Raw genomic sequence first — 20,472 nt, forward strand, 5'->3', positions numbered from 1 at the left:
AGAATTGTAAACCCTAAAAAAATTGAATACAAAGTTTTTTAAAATGAGTTTTACTGGAAGAAAATTAATGAGTGCTAAATTTGCACAGTTTTAAAAAAACAGAAGAATTTAACTAACACAGCAAAAATTGAGAAACCAAAATTATACATAGTTCAAATTAAAAGGATTAAAAATATAAGCAAACTTTTAAGTAATCTATCTTTTAATTTTCATAACAGAATTTTCATTTTTTGTTCTTTTTAGACGTTTGCGTCGCTTTAAAAGTAAAAAATAAAACTTATGCCAACACTCTTGGTCCAGAAGCTATGCTAGCATTCTTGATCTTTTGTATTTATTTTTTTAACAAAATTTGATCTTTTATTTTTTTTAATTGATTTATTGTTGTTTTCTAAAAAAGCTTGTAACATTCAAGTGATGTTATATTGGGCCCAAATAATATTTACGACCCAGATAGTCTGGGCCGAACACAGTAAAATCTAACGGAAGAACGAGATTTAACATAAGTTAGGTGTAGTTCTTTAATTCTTTTAGCTCCAACTCATAAATTAGAGAGTAAATAACTAATATTAATAAAATTAAATTAAAAGATATGTATTATATTTTTACAATTTCAATACAATAAATATTTTTTATTTTAAAATACTATAAAAAAAACTTAAAAATATAAGTATAATTTTATTTATTTATTAATATATAATTTGATATAATTTAGTAAAAAAAAAAAATTTGAATGGCACGTGTGTGCATATTATATGGCGGGGTACGCTTGGGAATGATTGAAGCTTAGGATGACAAATTAAGATTGCAGTGAATGAAATAAATGCACTGTCAAATGCCAATTGCAATATCAATACATTTCCCATTACACACTGCTTTTTTCTGGTCATTCTTCTCCTACTTTCCACCCTTGTTCTTGCATATTATATCATTATTTTACGCCTTTTCTCGAAACCGATTAATTTTAAACTTAAATATAAATTTTCCTCGTATTTAAACAAAATTTGAAATTTAATCTTTTCAAATAATCTTTTACACTTAAATATATTTTTTTACTTACTTAATAAACTCACTTGTAAAATGTCTCACATTAATTAAGTGTTCTTTTTTATTAGTTTAACTTTTATTCATGATATGTGAAATTAATTTTAAGTAACGAAACAAACACCAAATCTATTATGTATTGGCGCAAAATTAAAACTTTTTTAAATTTTAATAGAAATATTTTGAAAACAGACAACGCTAAAAAAAGCGTTTTGTATATCGAAGTAAATTTTCTTTTAAAATTTAAAAGATTCTTACATTTCCATTTCCTGCGTGTGAAATAGTGATTTTTTTCTTACACATTAAATATAAAGTTGCATGAAAATTTGTTAATAAACAATTTTTAGTACATTCTTTTATATTTTTTTTTATTATTAACTCAAAATTATAAAAAATTTATGTTTAACAATTTTTACTCGTACTCTCGTATATACTGTGTTCCCCTGGTCCCTTCTCTTTTTTCAGTCTGACTAAGAATCTGTTCCTTGAACAAAAAATCAACCAAGAAAGCTATATCCATTTCCTTCACTCTCTAAAATGGAGGAGTGGTGGAACGATTGGTTCTCTGACTCGGTAATTAGTCATTTCATAATGTTAATATGTTTATCCATAACTCTCATTTATCATAAATTTGACATTTTTCGCTGTGATATTAGGATATGAATGGCTATAACTCCTTTTTCAATAAATGCCAAACAAATAGTTTTGTTAACAGTGAAGAGGGTCGTAGGGATCGAGCAACAAGCCTTGTATTCACAAACTCACGACTCTATGAATTCTTCTTCTTCGTTGGGGAACATAAACTTTGAACTCACGACAACCCAAGGAACGAAGAGGGTCAGAACCTCCTCGGAAACACAGGATCACATAATGTCGGAGAGAAGAAGGAGACAGCAAATGGCAGAGAGATTCATAGCACTTTCAGCAATTATTCCTGGCTTGAAGAAGGTTAGTGCTTCTTCTTTCTCGCTTAAATGTGAAGCTTGCCGTTATAAATTATTTTTAACTATTTTCACCACCAATAATTAACATTTCATCAACCAAAATCTTTCAAGGATGGATAATAATGCAAGCACAATTTTTACAATTTTTTTTTCAGTATCGTACGTCTATTTTGTATATTATATTTTAAAAATTTAAAAGATTTAATAAGATGTATATTATTAATTTTTATTGAAAATTCTGTACACGTAACAATAGACTGTTTTGATTGGATGGAAATTGAAAAAAAGTAATGAAAAGAATGATTAAAAAAACTTGGAAAATATTTTCTTTACTTTTTAAACAATTCCCATACGGTCCTATCAAATAATGTAAGTGGTGCATTTCCAGCTCATTTCAATCCTAAGCATTTCTTTCCATCCTACGTCATCACAATCTAACACTTGAGGGATAAATTCAAACTTTAACCCTATGTTTGGTTTAGAAAAGATAAAAAAGAAGGTTTATATCTTACATTATCGTTTGTTTGACTTCCGGGTCAATATATATTCGCGTATAGATAGACAAGGCCTCTGTCTGTATTTGGGAAGCTATTAATTACGTGAAACAACTTGAAGGAAGCGTAGCAGTGTTGGAGCAAGAGAGTAAGCAGAAAAATACTCTTTGTTAAGCGATATAAATCTCATAATCGTTCCGCATCATGTGAGAAAAACTCAAATGATTGCTTGGTCCCTGAAGTGGAAGCAATAGACTTAGAGAAGGAACTACTTATTAAAATCTTTTCTGATAAATAAAAGGACATCTTGCTTACAGTACTGACCCTTCTTAAAAATATATATCTCTCTATTGTCAGGAGCAGTGTAATATTTGAAAAAAATACTCTCAACATTATCATCATTCTAAGGTAAAAAAACAATCCATTTAATTAAAATCTGATTGTGTATTTAAACTCTGACATGTCGCTGGCAATATATATATTGCAGATGGGTGTGGAATACAATAGGACAGGGAATGAATTAGTGAAAGAATTGACACAGAATTTTGTCAAATTATGAGACATGCCCCTATGATCAATGCTAGTGTATCAAACATGTTACAATTATTTTGGCATGGGATGTGCATGGACCCAGCGAAATTGCCCAAACTATATTATTATTCTTATTGGATGGGCCTGAGTCGTGGCTAGCGTTGAGTTTGTTTTCGTGTGTCACCTCACAAAAACATTGTGTTGATTTTGCCTCGACAAAAGATACGTATGTTGTTGCTGCAAGTCTTCAAGTCTCCCCATGTTTCAGCATCACCCTATGTTTTTTAGATTCTTCTCACGTGTATATATAATTTTAAAAATATAGATTTTTTAATAAAAAATTAGAGTACTAATATTATTCATATATTAAATTTTGTAATATTTTATTATTTTAATAAAAAGTTATCATGTATAAATTTTATTATGTGTTGCTAAATACACATATAGAAAAATTAATATGTTTTTCATTTAATACATCGTATAGGAAATTATTAGACGTAATCGATTGGGGATTCTTCTATTTTCTGTCAGCTGAACTTTGATTGCTGGAATTGTGTTTACTGGTTGATGAGTGGATGATTCTCGATTTATGACGCAATGAAAATTGAATTACACTGTAGAATTGTTACTTCTCACCATCATTGTTGTAACTATTTTTATTATTAATTTTTATATTATGACGATATTTTAACTTATTATTATCATCCCTTCCCTTCTTATCAATATTTTTATCACTGTCATGATGGATTGTTACTATCACTGTTATCAGTTCATTGCTCTGTTGATTATTGCCGTCTATGTCATTAACATCACTATTTTTCTTCTTATTATTATTATCATTATTATCATGACTATTATTTTTGTTGGTGCTACCACTAATTATCACAGTTGCTATTATCATTTTTTGTGCTTACTACTATGCTCACCAACTTAGGTGTAGTTGACAAAAAAATCGTTTTTTAGAAAATTAAAATGAAAATAGGGAAAATATTACAGATTTGGGCTCAATATATTTTATTTCTATGTAATCATTTTTGAGATATTTTTAATAATATTTTAAATTAAAGATTACTTAAAATCAAGGAATTAATACGTATATTTAGTTTTTACTAAGTTATTAAAAAAAACAAAAAAGAAAAAAAAGAAAAAGACAGTAATGTTGTCCTTGGTGACGATGTGGAATTTATGTGGTCACCAAATTTCACTCTGAAAATGGAGAGGCTGTGGTACCTTAAACAAAAGAAAGGAAAAGGCTGTCTGATTCACAAGTTTTGGAACAGAGGGAGGGATTGGTTCTTTCTTGCTCAAGAAAAGCTCTCATTTCTGGTTTAAATAACCCTTCCGTTCCCCTTTCTTACGCTCTCGTTTATTAAGGGAGACATCTTCTATACCTTGATCTGTTCTTCACTTTCCTAACGGGACAAACTTTTAGGTGTACCTTTTTTTTCAACATTTTTTATTTTAATTTTAACTATAAATATTTTATACTATTATTCTTTCTGTTAAAGATGTTATTCCTATCAAGGATACACTTATTTAGGATAATTTTGTCTCTCCCTGTCTTTATATTCTACAATGTTACAAGCTCTTTTTTATCTGTAAGAGTAACACTCAAACAATTAAATAAATATTTAATATAAAATAATAAATATTATTAAATATTTTAAAATTAACCCTTTTTATTTTATTTTTTATTTTTTTTATAAGCACTATATTAGATTAATGGGCTTGGGGAGTTAATCCTAAATTAACTTTCTAATAATTTATATAATTAAATTTTTTTATTGATTATTTGATTTAATCATGATATTAATTTTACTGTGATCGAATAGTTAATTCGATGACTTAGGGCAAAGTCGAAAGAGTTATTTAATACCTCTTATCTAAAGGTAAGGTAAAAAAATACTTAATTTCTCTTTTTTATTATAGAAAATAACCAAATAAGATATATTATATTTTTCGTCTTAAGACGAGACTAAAGAAGTAGTTGATACCATTTGACTAAGGTAAAGATTGAAGGGATACTCAATTCTCTTCATTAGTATGAGAGATGAATGGATAGTACTTTATTAAGTATAATTATCTTATTGAATTTATTAATTTTAATAATTACTTTAAAATTTATATTTAAATTTTTAATTAATTGAAATATAAAATTTTTTATACTAACATTATATTAAAATTAAACTCATAATTTATATAAAAATAAATAAATACCAATACTCCGTACTGATTATTAAAGCAATCTCTACTTTTAATTAAAATAATATAAAGCATTTAAATATTACCCCTGAACTGTATCATTCTCTAATTCTTGGGATCTTTTTACGTTAGATTTTATTCCATTCCTTTGTATGCTTCTACTGTTCCAACAACAGTCAAACAGATTTGTTATGGTACTTCTGTTCCCTCATTTTTCACCAAAGAAAAAAACGTGCGGAGGTTATAAAATATAAGCAATGTTCATAAGCGTATTCATTACAAACAACATCATTTTAAATATTTAAATTTTATATACATGTAAAATCATTATAAAAAACTTAAGTTTCACAGGAATTATCATACATACAAAAAGGTAAAATAAATAAATAAATAAATAATGCAAGCAGGTGAGAATAATATGAGAAAAAGTATAGAAATGAGCAAATAAATCAATGGAACAGGAGAAAAAGGCATGCAAATGGATTAGAGAAAAGGATAGAAAATAGGTAATGAAAATGAAAAAAAAAAAAAAGTAGTACAGAAAATCTTTAAATGAGTGGGAAGAACGACAAAGACGGATGAAAAACAAGCGGAAAAGTCATTCAGGAAGAAAAATATGTGAATGAATACGAAAACGAGCCATATAACAATGTAAAAATTGGCACAAAAAAATCTAAAAGGACATAAAATAGTGAAATGAAGATAAAGAGTATTTTAACATTTTTGAAAAATTATTACGAGAATATTAGTTTATAATTAATTATATGGAACTAGCAAATGCTTGTTGAAAAATATGGAACTAACATTTTATATTTAATCATGTGTCCTAAACAAACACTAAAAAAACTATATAAATGTATAATACGGAGAATTAGAAAAAATTAATAACATAAAAAAAAAATAACATTATAAAAAAAGTATGTAAAAGAATTATAAACTAATTAATCCTTAATTTGTACGAATAATTTCTTCTACAAATTATATCATAAATATCTGATTGTTAGATAAAATTATCTGTTTATTTTTCTTCTACCCATTTTACACCTCGAGAAACATAACTTTCCTTCAAATCCAGCAAAGAGGTGTATGAATGGCAACGTTTCCTTCTTCAACTCCATTCGAAGCACATTTTGGGAATCTTTTCAACCTATAATTCATTCAAATTTCGTCATAAAACATTATATATTCAAGATGTATTTTTTATATTCAGTATGTATCTAACCTGTTATGTATATATTTTAAAATTTATTATATGAATTTTTTTTTTTTTTTAAAAAGTGTAGGTTCATGTACGTGACCGGGGCTTAATGTGAAGGTATTTCCATTTTCCTCTGCAGGAGGCCCCACGGGATGGAGTTGGTATGAGTGGGTACCACTGATCCCATATGTCTTTCTTTCGGCACATCATTAGATCATTTTGCTTTCACATACACTAAGTCAGAGATCCAACGGCTCAAATAAAGCGGCATGATAAACGAATATGCTTCCCGTCTGTTCTCTCCCTCACCGTCCACTATCTACATCAGCGCTTAAATCATTTTATCTATAATTAATTTTTATTCAAAAATAATTATTTTCCTCTTCGAAGCGTTTCTAAACTCGTTAATGTTTAAGTCAAAAATTATAATGATTGTTTTACAAAAAATAATTGATATTTTTGAATTAAATTACCAACAAATGCATCTTAATTTTTTTATATTAGCAAAACGTGTTTAGTTGAAAAGTTTCATATATTATTTATGCTCAAATGGATAGCATTGGATCGGTTGTTACATATCAATCTATAAATAATTGAGATTTCAAATCTAATTCCTTTTTATGCAGAACTAATTATTAAAGCTATAAACTGTTAAGCATTTATATTATATTTGCAAATTGCAATCGTGAAAAGTATTTGGCATCGATATTATTTTCGTTACCTTTATCAATCGTACAAAAGTAATTGAATCAATCAATTTATTAAAGAATATTTTGATTGGTGCTATAATTGTTTCATTCTCTTTCGTCTTTACATATAGGCTCTACTTTTCTGATATCACCGTAAAAAATGAACTTAAGGAAAAAAAGAAAAAAGAAAAAAGATAAAAAGGAAGCAAATCTTCTTATTTAATGTCCTTCCCTTGGCGTTCATTGACTCGGGACTCTTGTGCTGGTGAGGAAGACCGAAATCATCGAAGAACCCATTATCTGGTAGCTTCTAATGGAGCAATCATGGGAGAATTGGCCTTTTCACATGGTAATAAAAGTAGCTATCATATTCTTAAATTTTAACAATGATAATAATATGTTGGATGATGGTATGGTCTTATTATCTATGGTGTTGACGAGTTATAGGAATTAGACGATGAGAAGGATCCATTAGAGTTGGAGGAGTGCCACACTGAGGACGAGGAGTTTCTGAGAGATATCTTGCAGCAGCCAGCGGTGTCTTCTGAAAGTGAAAGTCAACCTTTTGTGCAGTTGACCGCTGCCGCAGTTACAGACGGTGGTAGCAGTTTATCTTCAGATGAGATGGTTGGGTCGGAAAGGCCTGGGAAAAGGACTCGTCTATCTTCGTCTCCTCAACCAAGGGCGTACATTTTATCTTTCGATAACTCTACCATAATACCAGCTACCCCTCAACCTCAACCTCAACCTCATGCTCGCTCTTCTAAATCTAATGCCCCTTCCTCCAAAAAACGGGCCCTCCAAAATCTCACCTTTCAATCAAAGCCCAAGCCCAAGCCCACCCATGGACCAAAGAAGAATAGAACCGATTCCCAGACTCTCGATCACATTATGGCCGAGAGAAAACGGAGACAGGAACTCACTGAGAGATTCATCGCCCTTTCCGCCACTATTCCCGCCTTGAAGAAGGTAATCAGCTCCTTCCCCCTTTCACTTAATCTTTAATATTTATCTCCCAAATCATTCATTGCGCGTTTGTTAGTTCTCATTTAATTGTTTTCAAAACTAAAATCTCAAGTTAATGTGTGGGTTTTAAGCCTTTGAGATACAATTTTAGTAAAATATATATAAATCACTATTTTCAGGACAAAACTGTTACAGATGGCTTCCATTTCATGCCTGCCACTGGAACCCTATCTCAACTTGAGGATTAGTATTTTGTTCTTATACCCTTTTCTGCATCGGTTATTTTTTTAGAGATATTATATATTCGATTAAAAATTAATGGTTCGTAATCTTGATAAGTATCGACGAGCAGAGGTGCAGCGAAGACGACGGAATCTTGACATTTTCGAGACTAAACAGGGAAGAATTAAATAACATAAAAATACGTACAACAAATCCAAAAACGATATCTGTAATAATAGTATCAAATAGTGACGACACATGCTAGATGCCCCCGGACACAGGCACTGCTCAGGGCGCTACCCATGAACAATGCTTTTTTTTTTTTTCTGTGTTGACAAAAAATAGAAGAGAAAATAAAATCACTTTCATTTATTTAGCTGTTAATGAATAATAAATGAAAGTGCTTTTAAGGTAATTTTTTTATTTTAATTGCGAAAGAATTACCCTATAATATAATTACAAAAAGGTTTAAAGTTATTTGTAGTAATTGGTTTTGTCTTTGAAATAATTATTTGATCACTTTGATTGTTTGATCAAACATATATTAAATGTGTTGTAATAATTTATAGACGGACAAGAGTTCCATACTTCGCGAAGCAATTAATTACGTAAAACAACTTCAAGAACGGGTGACGGAGCTAGAACAGCAAAACAAGAGAGGCAAAGACTCCATAATAATCCTCAAGAGGACTGATTTGTATGCAAATAATGAAGATAACACTTCAAGTGAAACAAATTCTGAGGATTGTTGTAGAACCAGCGAAATGCTCCCTGATATTGAAGCAAGAATGATGGAGAATGAGGTACTCATTGAAATCCATTGTGAGAAGGAAGATGGGGTAGAGCTCAAAATACTGGAACAGCTTGAAAATCTTCATCTTAGTGTCACTGGCAGCAGTGTATTACCCTTTGGGAATTCAACTCTTGGCATTACTATTATCGCTCAGGTACGCATCTTCATGTAATTTACTTTAACAACTAACAGTTAATTATCAAATATATTTTTACAACTAATTCAAACCATTTATCTCTTCTTTACCTCCTTTAACTAAACATGTTTTAACGAAACACATTCTATGTGTGTTGCACATATTGTATGGAAGTTGATGCATTGAATTGCGATTATTTTGTCTCGTCTTGCAGATGGGTGACGCCTACAGAACGACGGTGAATGATCTGGTGAAAAATCTAAGGCACGTGCTGTCGAATCACATGACTATGAATCCTGATCCGTACTAGTGTATCAAACATGTCGTGTATGAACATAGTTTTGGGTCCAATCGTATGTGGACTTGGAAACTTTAAAGTTTCAACAACTTAGTTGGGATTTATGAGTTCAGTTCCTTTTTGAAACTTTCTGCTTTTAGGAGTTTATTACGATTCATAACTTTGTGTGTGACTTGTCAGGAATAACATCGATGAAAACGCGGATGTAAGTGTTTGGATTAATTTATGTTCCAGTTTTATTTTAATTACAAGGTTTATTCCCATGCCATCGAAGAAAAGGAGAAGACTGTACTGATGAAATAAAAGAGAGTACGATGAAATCCTGTTGACAATTCTTTTTATTTCTTGGTGACTGACGATAGATATCAGAGGAGACAAACAACAAACAAACAAACAGTATCTATCTCTTTGATTTGGATTTTGATAAAATTTAATTTAATTTCATAATTGAATAGAACGTGAGGTACCTGGGATGATTGATGATTCTAACACCTTTCGTATATTTGTATTATGTTTTCAGTTAGATTAACATTCTTAATTTGTTAGTTAATTAAAAATATTTTATTTTCTCTAATTTATTTAAACAAATTAAATTAATTTTTTGAAATGATAAAATGTTTACAAATCACTATTTGAATACAAATTTATTACGACATTATATAATTATATATAATTTTTGTTCCAGTTCACAACACGTGGGATTTTTATTAGTTTTGTCAACCTCGGGTGCCTGTTCGGCTATAAAATTGGTTTTAAACTAATAGTTTTTTTTTATGTACTGCATAAGCATTATTGTATTAAATTTTTTAAAATAAAGAATAAATATTTTTATATGACTATTTATAAATTTTAAAAATAAATATTATAGTTCTTACTAACTACTCTATTATATTAAATAAAATTAAAATAAATTATTAAAATTTTAAATTTAAATGAATATTTAATAAATACATAATAATGAGAAGATCACTTGGCACAGTGAAAAAAAATGTGAAAACGCTCTCGTGTTTAGAATTCTTTTAAAAAATATTTTTGTTCAATAATGAATACACAGGTTAATATTTAAAAATGATAAAGTTTCATTAAAAAAATATTTATTATATAAAAAGATAAAATTATACTTGTTGAATAAAATTTATTACAATTAGGATGGGTGTTAACAAAATTAGGTATATTTTCATTAAAATATATGTTTTTATTTAAGAGTGGAAGATTATATTTTGCAACTTACCAATGGGACTCTCCCAAGCATATTGGAGGCCAATATGTCATAGGCTTCTGTGGCCCAACTGAAAAAATTGAATGTAAACTCATTTAAAGAAGTTAAACTAACAATAATGCATATTAGATATTTGTAATATTTAATAATTTTTATAAAATAAAAAAGGAAATAATTAAATTTTGTAAAATTTTATACAAAATAAATAAATTAATATTCCATTAATGTTTATTTTAATAACGATTGTATTTTTAAAATATAAATAAATATGAAATTTAAGAGAATTTAATAATTAAATTGATGGATTATACATTTTATAAATAGATATTAAAGAATATAAATATCCAAAATGAAGAGAGAGTCTCGCATAACAAATTGTTTTGGGTAGCACAAAGGAAATATCAATGGTTGAATTAACAAAAAAATCTGTTGACCAAAAAAACAAAAATATCTAATACATCGCTATCTATCTTCATTCATTGAATCATTGGCATATGCAAACGGCTCTTCTTTCGTTCCTTCGTCAGCGATTCGCGTTCTGAAGAAAAGGTAGGTAATGTATTCCATACATCAATTCCTTCTTTCTTCTCTCAACACATCCAATTACCCTAATTTCCCATTTCCTTATTGTTTCCTCTTCCGCTCACATGCTTTCTTCAATCCCAATTCAATTCACCGTCACAAATGAATTAGTTATCCGTTATCAAATTTCGCTCAGATCTGATTGATTTATTACATTTTTTAAAAAAAATTATGTTTCTTCTTTTGACGAAAAGTAACCGACAGAACAACAGGCGCCTGATGTGGTTTTAAAAGAAATAAGTTTCTATCTTATGTTGGATTATTCGAATTTTAATTTGCTGTCATTATTAATATTTATTATGATGAGAAGAGGATATTTTCGTTGTTATTTTCTGCAGAGGAGAATAGTTGATGGATAACATACCAGAGCATATAGTATGGGAGATATTGAGTAGAATAAAGAAAACAAGTGAAAGAAATGCTATTTCCCTCGCTTGTAAACGGCTTTATTATTTAGATAATGCACAGAGGAATTCTCTAAGGGTAGGATGTGGAATGGATCCTGCAGATGAAGCTTTAACCTGCTTATGCACGAGGTTTCTGAACTTGTCCAAAGTGGAGATTACATACTCTGGTTGGATGTCTAAACTAGGAAAACAGTTAGATGACAAGGGTCTTCTGATTCTTGCAGATCACTGCCCTTTACTCACTGATCTCTCCTTGAGCTATTGCACATTTATCACTGATGTTGGTCTTCGTTACCTGGCTTCTTCTTCCAAGCTTTCATCATTGAGGTTGAATTTCACGCAAAGGATAACGGGTTGTGGCATTCTGTCTCTTGTTGTTGGTTGCAAGAACCTTTCCAGGCTTCACCTTATTAGTTGCCTCAATGTGAGCAGTGTGGAGTGGCTTGAGTACCTTGGCAAGCTTGGAACACTTGAGGATCTCTCCATTAAGAATTGCAGGGCAATTGGTGAAGGTGACTTGATTAGGCTTGGCCCTGGTTGGCAAAACCTTAAAAGGTTGCAATTTGAAGTGGATGCTAATTACCGGTACATGAAGGTTTATGATCGGTTGTCTGTAGATAGGTGGCAAAAGCAACATGTCCCGTGTGAGAATATGCTTGAACTTAGCCTGGTGAATTGCATCATCAGTCCTGGGAGAGGGCTTGCTTGTGTGTTGGGCAAGTGCAAGAACTTGGAAAAAATTCACCTTGACATGTGTGTTGGAGTGAGGGACTTTGATATTATTTGTTTGTCTCAAAGATCTAGTGACCTTCAATCGGTTTCGTTTAGAGTTCCATCGGATTTTTCGCTTCCCTCCTTGGTGAATAATCCATTGAGATTAACGGATGAGAGCCTGATAGCATTGGCTCAAAACTGCTCAAAGCTTGAATCGGTGAGGATCTCTTTTTCTGATGGGGAGTTCCCCTCATCCTCTTCATTCACATTAAGTGGGATACTTTGTTTGATTCAAAAGTGCCCAGTTCGCCGGCTTGCTCTGGATCATGTTTATTCCTTCAATGATGTCGGAATGGAAGCTCTTTGCTCGGCAGAGTATCTTGAATCTCTTGAACTTGTGAGGTGCCAAGAGATTAGTGATGAAGGGCTACAGCTTGTGAGTCAGTTTCCCAGGCTGTGCATTTTGCGGTTAAGCAAGTGTTTGGGGGTCTCTGATGATGGATTAAAGCCACTTGTTGGATCACTGAAGTTGGATTTCTTGGCCGTTGAAGATTGTCCTCAAATTTCTGAAAGAGGTGTCCAAGGAGCAGCAAAGTCTGTGTCTTTCAGGCAAGACTTATCTTGGATGTACTGATCCCGTTCGTCGGGTTTTAGGCACATCAAGTCTTTGCTCATTCATTTTCTTCAATCTTACTTCCCATTCTTGAATATCCACCATGCTTCTGTATATCTATATGTCGTATATCACATCACACATACATAAGATTATTCTGTTGTATTTATATTGTACATCTTGTTATCAAATAAATTGATTTCTAGCATTATATGATATATATACTATCCGGCCAAATCTCTCACTACAATTTTGAAATGAGAAATTGTAAGTACAAAAAGAATTATACATCCGCATTGGAGTTTGGAACTTTTAATTATCTCTTTACTTTTTAAATATATTTTTGGTATTTATTTAATATAAAAATGAGTGAAAATAAAAATAACTATATACCATATTAATAGCTGTTCTTCAAATACCACACACGCACCCACGGGTATACGCCACTTGTGTCCAAACTAAGTGTACGTGTTCTAAGGTTGACTTAGCTAAACAACTGGATTATGCACACGTGGTAGGATATCTTTGTGGTTCAACTAAAACATGGATATCACTGTGCAAAGTAAATAATATTACCGAAAGGGGTTTTAATACACACACAGGCTGTGGTATGGCGCAATTCCAATGGAAAATACCATTTCCATTAAAAAATGGTCTAAAGGAGCTTGCTGCTTTTATTAGATGCACGTGCCCCACAGAGGCATTATATATATAATCTCACGATCATAATGCACAAGATAAAACAAGGTTCAGCGAGAAACGAGAATCAGATAACGCTATCTTCTTCCACGAATCATGATGTGCTTTTAAGAGAATCAACAAGTAACCAAATCATAGTACGGACAACCTGACTACAAGAACCAAAATTCTTGAATTATCTATAGAACACGTAATTACATTTATCAGAAAATATTTCTATGATAAAGGAGGATAGAGGGTTGCCACAAATAATTTTGGACAATGTAGAAACCTGTGAAGAAAAAAAGAATGGAACTAAGCTTGGTGTGTTAGGATTTCTACACTACCCTCAGTACCTTGGTGAATCAAAAAACAATTTCCTCATCAGTTTTGACCGAGTTGGAAAAGTGAATGGGGTTTAACATCTACAATTACATTAGCAAAACCTAGTTTGTTAGGACTGACGTTCTATACCTTATACTATTACTATTACGCATACTTGCAAGATGATGTGGAACTAATCAGTATGCAGAATATCACTGGAGATCTTATCCTTTATTGGCTAATTCAATGCATGTTCCATGCATTGGGGCTGAAATCCTCCTCCACAGGCAAATTTAGATCAGGAAGATCGAATGTAGATTCTTGATTACCAATATCTTGTGCTTTGGGAGAAGCATTTGCTGCATTAACAGGTGAATTGTCATCAAGAACCTGATGTGTAACAGTTTTAGGACAAACTGAATCAGATGGTAGACACTCTGCCTTTACAAACTGAGATTGGCCATAGACAGCTTTCCCAGACACCTCAGAGGTCGTACCTGCACTGGAGTTCTGCCGTGACTCCAAATCAAGCTGTTACAAAAGGTTAGAACATTTTCATGCGCCGTAACTTTCTCAATACATATATTTATTCATCATTCAATAAGTTTAAATACAGAATGCAACAGTAGTTGAGAGACTACTGCTTCCTATGTCTGGCATGTCAACTAGAAAGATCGAGAGGATTTTGAAAAAGGTAGAAGAAAATGGGAAACCTTCATTTTCTTTAAGCTTTCATTTGTGGCTCTATGTTTATCAACAGTGAGGCGCAAAGATGCCAGCTCCTGTTAATATTAATAAACAAACCATAAAAAAGATATCTCCAAACAGAAGGGTTGTTGACACTCGTGAAGCAAAAAAATAAAGAAAACAAGTACAAAAACATACATTTTTCAAACTTCTTCTTTCTTTCAACAACAAATTCTCCTCTTCTCTTAGCTCAGCCAAAGTCTGCAGACACGATAAGTTAAGCACAGCAGGTAGCCAAAAACAGGAGGGAAAAAGACACCTATGCACAAGGAGAAATGTGACCACGACAAAACATGCAAAACACTGGGCCATAGTTTAACTTGTTATATTTTCCATTTGTGTTTGCTGATAATATTAAAATTGCCATATGAACTTTAAAGTTAACAATTGCAGTAAAAACTAATTATATTATAACTATACAAGAGTTCAAACCACAAAATATAAAATCACTAGATGCAGATCTTTTTTTGACAACATCTAACACACCAACAACCAATTTAGTCACTGTCTTTAAAGTAGGAGTGGCTGAAAACACAAGCAAACTTGTCTAGTAAGCAAAAAGGACAAAAACAATAAGCTATATATTGGCCATCCAATCCTTAGTTGTTGGCTAAATCAAACTGAGTTTTTTAACCCCAATCATTTGCACTTTGCGTTCAATGTAATCAATGAAAACATGTAAACTAGTTTATTAGTTCATTCAATTAACAATAACACACCAACTACGTTTAGATCATACAGTTTTAAGCTCTTCCTTCATCTCTACTCTCAATCATTGGTCCTCTCTCTCTCTCTCTCTCTCTCTCTCCGACCCACAGCATCAGTTCTCCTATGCAATATGTAAATATATGGTCATAGGCAAAATCCTATTTACTCAAGTCGGGCAGTTCATAGAAGTATCTATCTTTGTGATAGGCAATCTTCTGTCTCTATCCTTGATTTCATATTCATATAATTCTTACGAAACACAAATATTTACTCTTTTTTATCACATCACAGTTCATATAATTAGGTGTTCCCCAAGAAAAGTTAGTTTTATAAAACGCTTCAATTATTGAAATATTCGAGAGTATATACACCAGTAAAAAGTTCATATTTACCTTTTTTCTTCTTGACTTTTTGGTAGTGGCTGTTTCACTTGATTTAGCAACCTGCAAAATATCAAATACGGGATAATTTAGGGGTCGCGACATTTTAACATATAAAACAAATTCTTCTTAAAAAGATACGGACTTATGGAGTGAGTGAAATAACATACATTGTAATACGATTAACTTTCAAGGCAAAGAACGCACTAAGGAAAAGGGCAAATATTTAGGAAGTGTTAGTTCCAACTACGCTTTTTTTCTCCTTAAAAATGGAAGCTGCTCTGATTAGCTTCTGTGAAAGCTCCTCTTTTGGGCTTTTATTCTTTAGAAAAGAGTTGCTTTTATTTTTAACAGCTTTTCAAAAAGAGTTTATTTTTTATATATACTATATTAGCTAAAGATTTTCACATTACTAACCAATTAAAAATCACTGTAAATATAATTTTTAAGTAATTATTATAAAAATATACAATTCTAAATGATATGACAATCTACCATTAGATGATATCCATAATTTCATATCAATAAGTTAAATGAAAAGAAAAATAATATAAAAAATAAATAAAACATTTTTCATAAATTAAAAATAACTTACTTTTTTTAAAAGTTTTAGAAAAATTAAACAAAATAACTTTTAAAAAATAGAATAACATAAATTAATTTTAATTCATAAGAAGAGTTAAATTCATTTTACTACTTATTTTTTTAACCCTCGTAAATTCTTATCGAAAAACTTATCTTAAAAATGGGCATAAGTATCGAAGAAATAATGATGCATCTTATCGTATCGTAATTGCTTTTGTGTCTTCTTATAATATTACAGAGGCTAACATGACGCAATCCAAAACCCTTTTTTAATAATAATTGTTACACTAAGGGAGGCCCAAGAAAGAGAAAAATGGCAGGATTACCTTTCACCATGCTTGCTCTAAGCGGCAAAGCAGATTAGGTACTTAAAGTTTAATTAATTTAGGTGTACTGCATTCAATCTAAGGAAATGAAGAAAGGACGGCCATATTGGCGTTGGGAAGAGGAACAAATCCCTCTCTTCACTTGCAATCTGCTGCTGATCAACATATAAATGTGAATAGCCATATCCTAATTGCTACATGCTTTACATGCAGCAGGATGCAGTCCCAAACTCTGAACCCAAATAATAATAAATAAAAAAAATTTGAAAAATAAAAGCAATGGGTAGAGATAAATGCACAGAGCAGGGACATAACTAACGAGGCAGCCTGAGTAAGTAGCTAGGTTTCTTCCCAGTCGCACCCATTTAGTGACAACGTGGTCCCCATTTTCGTCTGGGAGCTACCAAAATGGCTATATTCGTTGGTGGCATTTATCACACCACAAGCAACCCCTTTCTTTTATTTCCAACTTTCTTGTCCTTTTCTTATTCTTCCTTCATCTTTTTTTTTTTAATTTCTATTTATATTTATTTTGAACCAAAAAACAACAAGAGACCACATAGGTTACTAATACTATGCAGCTAAAGACCATATTGGTCTCCGTCCCAAATGACCACAGATTCTCACATTTCGGATCCGACCCCACCAACCATCAAAAGACTAATATAACAGCCTGTTCTTCTATGGGATAACAGTTCCCAATCAAAAACTCCCATTATATATGTTTTTTAAAAATGGCACTCCTAATTTTGACTTTTGTTATGCACTATCTTGTCTTATTATTTGACATTCAGCAAGGAGGTTTGCGTTCAAGCTGTGATGCAGATACCAAAACTGACATTTCTCATATTTAACCTACATGTGAAACGACGACGCACACACCCAAACGGGGTGGGATTAGTTAATAATTATTAATTATTAACTACCCAAAGCTTTTCACACTTGGCAGCATTGCAATTGCAAGACCACACCCACTACCTCCTACCCCCTACCATACATCACGCAGTGCCAGAGTACCCAACCTATTTTTTTTTGCCACCAAAAACCGAACGTGGCGCCCCAACTATAATTACCCAAATACCCCTCGCGAGGAATCTTCCGCATCGCGTTATCCCCATCACCAAGCCCACACAGCAGTTCACACCCAACCAAAAAAAAAAAAACACCCTCCGACAAGAGCGGAACACAGATATATATATATATATAGATATATATATATATAGAGAGAGAGAGAGAGAAGGAACTGCCCTCGGAAGGGTGTTTCCGTCATTGGGGGGGGGGGGTTGGGAGAAGTGGCGAGGAAAAAACGTGATAAGAAAGAAGAAGAAGAGTCACTCAAGCCTCTGACTCCACGCGTTGAATCAAAGTCACTCCTCTTACCCGAATTATTAAATTCATTTTTAAAATTTAATTTTATAGCTAAAATAATTATAATAAAGAGTATCGAAGACGAAAAGAGAGAAACAAAACCGGCGACACGGCAGCTCCGGCCACCGCAGATAAGCTAATTTTTGAAGGGTAGAATTGTAAATCTGGTGAATCGAGACAATTGCCCGCAGCCCAAAGGCCGTTCGTTGAGCTAATAGGGTAACTCGCGGATGGCATTTTGGTCCATTCGCGATTGGAACAGAAACTGTCACACGAACATACCTCCATAGTTATAGTTACAGAGAGTCACACACACACACACTCTCGCGCGCGCAAACACAAAACAGAAACAGTTTCCTGCACGGTGTTCAACTCACACACCACCACGCGTTAAGTGAATGCATCAGACACGCCCTCGGCGGAACCAAAAACTCAACAGCCAAAGAGAGAGAGAGAGAGAGAGAGAGAGAGGGATCGAACCTTAGATCTCGAGGTTTGGGGGAGTTTGGTTGGGAGGCTGGACTCCTCGTAGCCATCGACGGCGCCGCCGCTTGCCGACGTGGCACCGCTCCAGGAGAGGGGGGTGGTGGGGCTGGCCCTGGTGGAGTCGGGTTTGTTGCGAGGGGCGGAGCGGCGCTGACGCACGGTCCAGTGAAGGTGGAGAGAGGGTGGGGGCGGAGGGCGGTGGAGGCGGAGGAGGAGGTGGACGACGAGGGAATCGTCGGCCATGGCGACCTTGACCCAGTCATCGTGGCACATGTCGTTGGAATGTTGAATAAATGAATGGAACGAATAGGAAAGAATGATGGAGTGGAAGGTTTATATATCTCTCTCTGCCTTCGCTGCAAACAGTGAGTCTCACTCTCTCTCCTCTTGCACGTGTCAAACCTCAACTCTTTTTTCTTTTATCCAAATTAATCTAATAATCAATTTCAAAGCCACCGCTTCTCTTATCGCCATCCATACAATTATGCCCCATTTTGTTTTCATGTATTGGGTTAGGTTCCCCTTGTCGCCATATTCACTATTCACACATCCATTTTCTTTTTTCTTTTTTTACTTCAAGAAACTCTGATTGTCGTCAATAGATTTGTACAAGTATTTATGTAACTATAACGAAATGAGCTGCGTAGGGTTCATAATGGGTACCAACAAACCGAAAGAAACTTCTTGGAAAATCCATAATTGAGCATGAATTAACATTTATAATGGGTACCACTCCCATGGGGTTCCACTTTCAAGGACGGACAACACTCTCACCTTTTCTCTTCTCTACCCTACCAACTCATCACTCATGTCTTATATGTTTGCTTCAAACTTTTGTCAATATCACATTCTTCTTCAATAAACTTCAACTTTTAGTGCTTCAGTTATCAAAGTCAAATTTCTTTAAGTGATGCTCATAACGATTGATGAAGAGTTATATTGTGTTGTCTTCTGCAATGATCCTCATAACAAAACCTTACTATTACGTGTGATAGTAAGGTTTTGTTAGTTTGATTGGCGCAGACATTATTTTCTTGAAATGATCAGTAATTTCAGCGTGGCTGTATTAACTTATATTGATAGTAAGTAGTGCTTATCGATGTTCGTTGGTGTTTAGTTTCGATAACAATGGATTTCAATGAACCCAAATAATAGTTTGTGAAATATTGATAATTTTTTTTTTGTAAATATATAATTATTACTAAAAATTTGACAATCCTATATATCCCCAAGTCCATGTGTAATGTATAACTTAGAAACCTTTGAGGGGGCAAAAGGATTATAAAGTTAAAGAGCTTAAAGTTCATAATGTGAAAAAAAAAAGGGTTGTTACTTTGAAATGTCTCCCTTCCGAAGATAAGAATCTAAGTAGAATTTGAAATTTGAAAGCTAATTTATCTCCATATTATGACACATACTTCATCTTTTTCTCTAATACTGTTCAATGAATTATCAATCATTTTTAGCTTCAACAATCAATCGTACCAATGCATCAAGTGTTAACAAAATATGCTCTCAGCAATGCAATATTCGAATTTGGGCTTTCCATTCTCATTCTCACCATTACACCACTCCTCACAAGACCTGGACTCGTTAATAACGTTCTTTAAGGCACTTGTTACTAATGTTATGTATTTAATTAACATCAACTATACCTGAAGATGATGTTAAAAATTTGAACCCTTTTATGTTATCGCGTAATGTGATATAGGCTTAATTTGTTTAAATTTATGGAAAAGTGTTTATGGAGATAAACAAATAAAGAGTGTAATAATTAAAATCTTTATTATATGTTAAATCATATTTTAAATAAATTGATTT

General features: G+C 32.5%; 3 protein-coding genes across 5 annotated transcripts; 2 read left to right on the plus strand and 1 right to left on the minus strand.

Moving 5' to 3' along the window:
• Positions 1–1,704: 1,704 nt before the first annotated feature.
• LOC113856039 (transcription factor bHLH18-like) lies at positions 1,705–9,526 on the plus strand. Its single transcript, XM_027487660.1, has 4 exons — positions 1,705–1,989; positions 7,547–8,068; positions 8,857–9,234; positions 9,431–9,526. The coding sequence occupies exons 1-4, from the start codon at positions 1,705–1,707 to the stop codon at positions 9,524–9,526; spliced, it is 1,281 nt and encodes a 426-aa protein (XP_027343461.1).
• A 1,688-nt stretch (positions 9,527–11,214) lies between these two features.
• LOC113855317 (F-box/LRR-repeat protein 14) lies at positions 11,215–13,263 on the plus strand. 2 transcript variants are annotated; one of them, XM_027486911.1, is made up of 2 exons: positions 11,215–11,286; positions 11,654–13,263. In XM_027486911.1, exon 2 carries the CDS (start codon positions 11,667–11,669, stop codon positions 13,068–13,070), a length of 1,404 nt encoding a protein of 467 aa, XP_027342712.1. In that variant the 5' UTR covers positions 11,215–11,286; positions 11,654–11,666; the 3' UTR covers positions 13,071–13,263. The 2 variants fall into 2 exon arrangements, with proteins under 2 accessions (XP_027342712.1, XP_027342711.1); XM_027486910.1 differs by having other exon boundaries at positions 11,231–11,282; positions 11,654–13,257.
• A 645-nt stretch (positions 13,264–13,908) lies between these two features.
• On the minus strand, positions 13,909–18,998 carry LOC113854994. Of its 2 annotated transcripts, XM_027486391.1 has the most exons (6): positions 18,646–18,998; positions 15,899–15,949; positions 14,937–14,999; positions 14,765–14,833; positions 14,549–14,582; positions 13,909–14,410 (listed from the first exon to the last, which is right to left on the minus strand). In XM_027486391.1, the coding sequence occupies exons 1-6, from the start codon at positions 18,922–18,924 to the stop codon at positions 14,295–14,297; spliced, it is 612 nt and encodes a 203-aa protein (XP_027342192.1). In that variant the 5' UTR covers positions 18,925–18,998; the 3' UTR covers positions 13,909–14,294. The 2 variants fall into 2 exon arrangements, with proteins under 2 accessions (XP_027342192.1, XP_027342190.1); XM_027486389.1 differs by having other exon boundaries at positions 13,909–14,582.
• Positions 18,999–20,472: the final 1,474 nt, after the last annotated feature.

Source organism: Abrus precatorius, unplaced genomic scaffold, assembly GCF_003935025.1.
Source record: "Abrus precatorius isolate BTA unplaced genomic scaffold, Abrus_2018 Scaffold11, whole genome shotgun sequence".
Taxonomy (NCBI): Eukaryota; Viridiplantae; Streptophyta; class Magnoliopsida; order Fabales; family Fabaceae; genus Abrus; species Abrus precatorius.

What these genes read in the sequence shown, in the direction of transcription:
- LOC113855317 (XM_027486911.1), top strand. Translation starts at nt 11,667, where the DNA reads ATGGATAACATACCAGAGCATATAGTATGGGAGATATTGAGTAGAATA.
- LOC113856039 (XM_027487660.1), top strand. Translation starts at nt 1,705, where the DNA reads ATGGCTATAACTCCTTTTTCAATAAATGCCAAACAAATAGTTTTGTTA. An exon ending in TTATTCCTGGCTTGAAGAAG is followed by an intron (nt 1,990 to 7,546) that starts GTTAGTGCTTCT and finishes GACGAGTTATAG; the next exon opens with GAATTAGACGATGAGAAGGA. An exon ending in GCATTACTATTATCGCTCAG is followed by an intron (nt 9,235 to 9,430) that starts GTACGCATCTTC and finishes CTCGTCTTGCAG; the next exon opens with ATGGGTGACGCCTACAGAAC.
- LOC113854994 (XM_027486389.1), bottom strand. Translation starts at nt 18,924, where the DNA reads ATGTGCCACGATGACTGGGTCAAGGTCGCCATGGCCGACGATTCCCTC. An exon ending in AAAAGTCAAGAAGAAAAAAG is followed by an intron (nt 15,000 to 15,898) that starts GTAAATATGAAC and finishes TCGTGTCTGCAG; the next exon opens with ACTTTGGCTGAGCTAAGAGA. An exon ending in AAAGAAGAAGTTTGAAAAAT is followed by an intron (nt 14,834 to 14,936) that starts GTATGTTTTTGT and finishes TAATATTAACAG; the next exon opens with GAGCTGGCATCTTTGCGCCT.